The sequence below is a fragment of the Triticum aestivum genome, chromosome 2B (assembly GCF_018294505.1).
Source record: "Triticum aestivum cultivar Chinese Spring chromosome 2B, IWGSC CS RefSeq v2.1, whole genome shotgun sequence".
Classification (NCBI taxonomy): Eukaryota; Viridiplantae; Streptophyta; class Magnoliopsida; order Poales; family Poaceae; genus Triticum; species Triticum aestivum.
The window spans coordinates 720,444,590-720,447,558 of record NC_057798.1 but is presented as its reverse complement, the minus strand read 5'-3'; the positions used below and the strand labels follow the sequence as shown (position 1 = coordinate 720,447,558).

General features: G+C 55.2%; 1 protein-coding gene across 1 annotated transcript; it reads right to left on the bottom strand.

Moving 5' to 3' along the window:
• Positions 1-113: 113 nt before the first annotated feature.
• Positions 114-2,696, bottom strand: LOC123042287 (beta-fructofuranosidase, insoluble isoenzyme 7-like). The gene is made up of 5 exons (XM_044464767.1): positions 2,477-2,696; positions 2,319-2,327; positions 925-2,212; positions 705-801; positions 114-423 (listed from the first exon to the last, which is right to left on the bottom strand). The coding sequence occupies exons 1-5, from the start codon at positions 2,547-2,549 to the stop codon at positions 229-231; spliced, it is 1,662 nt and encodes a 553-aa protein (XP_044320702.1). The 5' UTR covers positions 2,550-2,696; the 3' UTR covers positions 114-228.
• Positions 2,697-2,969: the final 273 nt, after the last annotated feature.

Sequence of the window (2,969 nt, the reverse complement as noted above, 5' to 3'; positions counted from 1 at the left end):
TTCCATTACTTTATGTTACTGAATCCATTGATCTCTCTCCCCAAACCGAACCCCTCCCAAGTCCCGACCACGTCTACTTCCCAGTACCGAATCTCCTTTTTACACCCAATCAATATTGAAATAGAGTTTCCAACCATATTTTCTAATTGTTTCATTACAGAAAAAGGATAAGACATCACAAATTATCACGCAAGGCGCGCCGCTCCACTTCCGCCCGTCGCAACCGAGCTATATAACGCCGCCACCGTTCACGGCCGCCGTCGCCAGCTCCCACGCCTCCAGCTTGGACACCTTCACGGCCCCGGCGCCATAGTTGAACGCGTACAGCCGGCTCCTGCTCGTCGCCGGGTGCTCCGGGTACATGCGGGCCGTCATGCAAGTCCGCCCCCGGTCGCCAAAGCTCTCCACCACAGTGTGATCGATCTGTGTATACACGACGTGTGTCAATGGAAGTAATGCTACATGTACAAAAGGATACATGCTTTTTTACACAAAAGTGGTTTTTGATTGGAAGAAGGGGTCCACCCCATGAAAATTGGGGGGGGGGGAGGTTAGTTAGTTTAAAAAGATCCTAATCAGCGTGTAAAAGCACGTAAATATTTGTATGTTTAGCATTATTGGTGTTAATCAGCCTGCTTGGTATACTTGTTTGTGTGCGTAGCCCTGTAAGTACTAGTTTTTCATGGCAAATGGACTAAACTCACCAGTGTTCTGAGCGAGAGGCTCCTGTCTTTGTCCACTTCCACGTCCAGAAATGCCCCGTAGAATGGGATTTTTATCCCTTCTGCTTTCGTAGATGACCTGTACATAAGTACATTTCCCATGTTTGCAACAAGATGTCAGAAATAGCGATGCCTTTTCTTTCTAGATTCACTAACTGTCATTTCTTGTTTCTTCAAGCAAGTGTCAAGGATATATACTTACTTTGTGAGGTCGGTGCACATGAGAACCTTGTACGTGTCAAGGTGCTTGAACACCCTGAAGAAGATGGCGGTGTGCTCCTTCAGGTCGCCGGAGGCCATGACGAGGAGCCCGAACGGGCCGACTCCGCCCGGCAAGGACGCGCCCTTCTCGGCGCACAGCCCCTTAGGATCCTGCAGCCACTTCGGGTCCAACGTCTCGGCATCCTCCAGGTTCGGGACCTCGAAGACCGCCTGCACGTCCGCCTGCGAGCTCACGATGCCGGCGATCTCCTTCCTGCCGCCGGCCTCCACCTCCGTCGCCCACTGCAGGCCGACCCGCTTCCTCCTCAGCGTCTCGATCTCTTCGACTGGCCACTGCACCAGCCGCTTCCCGTCGGTGTCCAGCCACATCGCCCTCGGGAACGCCTGGATGCCGGCCCACCCTCTGCCTTCACCGCCGCCGTCGGTCTCGTCCACCCACGCCCACAGCACGCGCCGCTTCTTGCGGGCGTCGTAGAAGGACTTGGATGCGTACAGGTGGCCGTGGTCGAGCCGGCGCCAGTTGGCGCAGTCGCCGCCGCGCTCGGGCTCTGCCGGCGCGAAGGTGTCCTCCTCGTCGTCGTACCGCCCGACCATGTAGTGGTCCTCCTTGGCGAAGTCGCTGAGCTTGAGCACGTGCAGCACCCCGGCGCGGCTCGCCGACACGTCGAGACCCTCCATCGCGCCGGGTGCCGCCATCGGGAACAGGTCCGGGCACTCCAGCACGGCGGGGCCGTCCCCGTCACGCGAGCTGGCGACGTGCAGAGGCGGGCCGGGGTTGCGCTCCCAGTGTAGGAAGTCCGCGCTCCGGTAAACGAGCAAGGAGCCCACGCCGGCCACCTCGGCGGCGACGGCGACCCTCCATAGGCCGTCGCGGCCACGCCACGCCTCCGTGGGGTCACGGAAGTTGTTGCCCGTGACGTCCTCCGGCATGGGGATGACCGGGTTGCAGCTGGGCTTCTCCCACTCGCGGAGAAGCGGGTCGGAGGGGTTCTTGGCGAAGGCCACGTTCTGCACCTGCGCCTTGTCGGCGTCGTCCATGCCGGTGTAGAGGATCGCCGGGCGGCCGCCGGGGAGGACGGTGGCGGAGCCCGACCAGCAGCCGTTGACGTCGAACGGGGACGTGGGGTCCAGCGCATTGCCAACGTCGGCCCAGTTCACGAGGTCGCCGGAGACGGAGTGGCCCCATGATAGCTTGCCGTCGCCCCAGGTCGGGCCGCGAGGGTTGTACTGGTAGAAGAAGTGGTACATGCCGTTGTGGTACATTGGCCCTGCCGGTATGACGCAAGATAACCAAGATGAACTAGCCGATTAGCAATATTTTGCCATGATAAGTTTATCTGTTGGACGGACTAGAGGGAAGAAGAAAACACGTACCATTGGGATCTGCAAGTTTTCATTGAACCGTCGTAGTGTGATCGTACAAATTCAGGGATTGCAGACAGGGATCAACAAAATTGTAATGAAAATTACTTACAAAATCATGTGAATTGATCAGATAATAGCGCGCGAAAGCGCAAATTTGAAGTGCGTACCATTTTGCCAGCACCTGGCAGGCTGGAAGTGGTAGGCCGTTCGGCCATGGTTCAGGTTCTGAGCTCCATTCATGGTCACAAATCGGAGAAGAGGAAGAGACAGAGCTGTTGCTGCTCTGATTGGGTTGTTGTGCAAATTGCAGATGACTTCTGATAGCCTTTCAAGTCTTCAAGTTTAATGAAAGTCAGTATGACTTGCCACCATGTGGGCAATAATGTAGTTTTAAAATTTGATTTGCCAATGGCAGTAGATGTCAAGGTAAGACTTTAACAATGTTTTCTAGTCTTTTAGATCCCAGCGAGCTGTGCTTACCACGTACTAGGTGACTAGGACGAGGACTAATGAGCGCTGCTAATGAGATGAGATCAGGAGTAGGTGAGGAAGTTGTTTACTAATAGAACAACCCACAATCCCCTGCTTATTTCTGTATAAGCTCTTGTATGTTCAATGTGGCATCAAGCAGAAAACGTCACTGGAATACAAAGAAGAGCC

Coding starts and splice junctions, on each gene's coding strand:
- LOC123042287 (XM_044464767.1), bottom strand. CDS start 2,549: ATGAATGGAGCTCAGAACCTGAACCATGGCCGAACGGCCTACCACTTC. Junction 802..924: donor ATGTGCACCGACCTCACAAA/GTAAGTATATAT, acceptor ACTTATGTACAG/GTCATCTACGAAAGCAGAAG. Junction 424..704: donor GCCTCTCGCTCAGAACACTG/GTGAGTTTAGTC, acceptor GTGTATACACAG/ATCGATCACACTGTGGTGGA.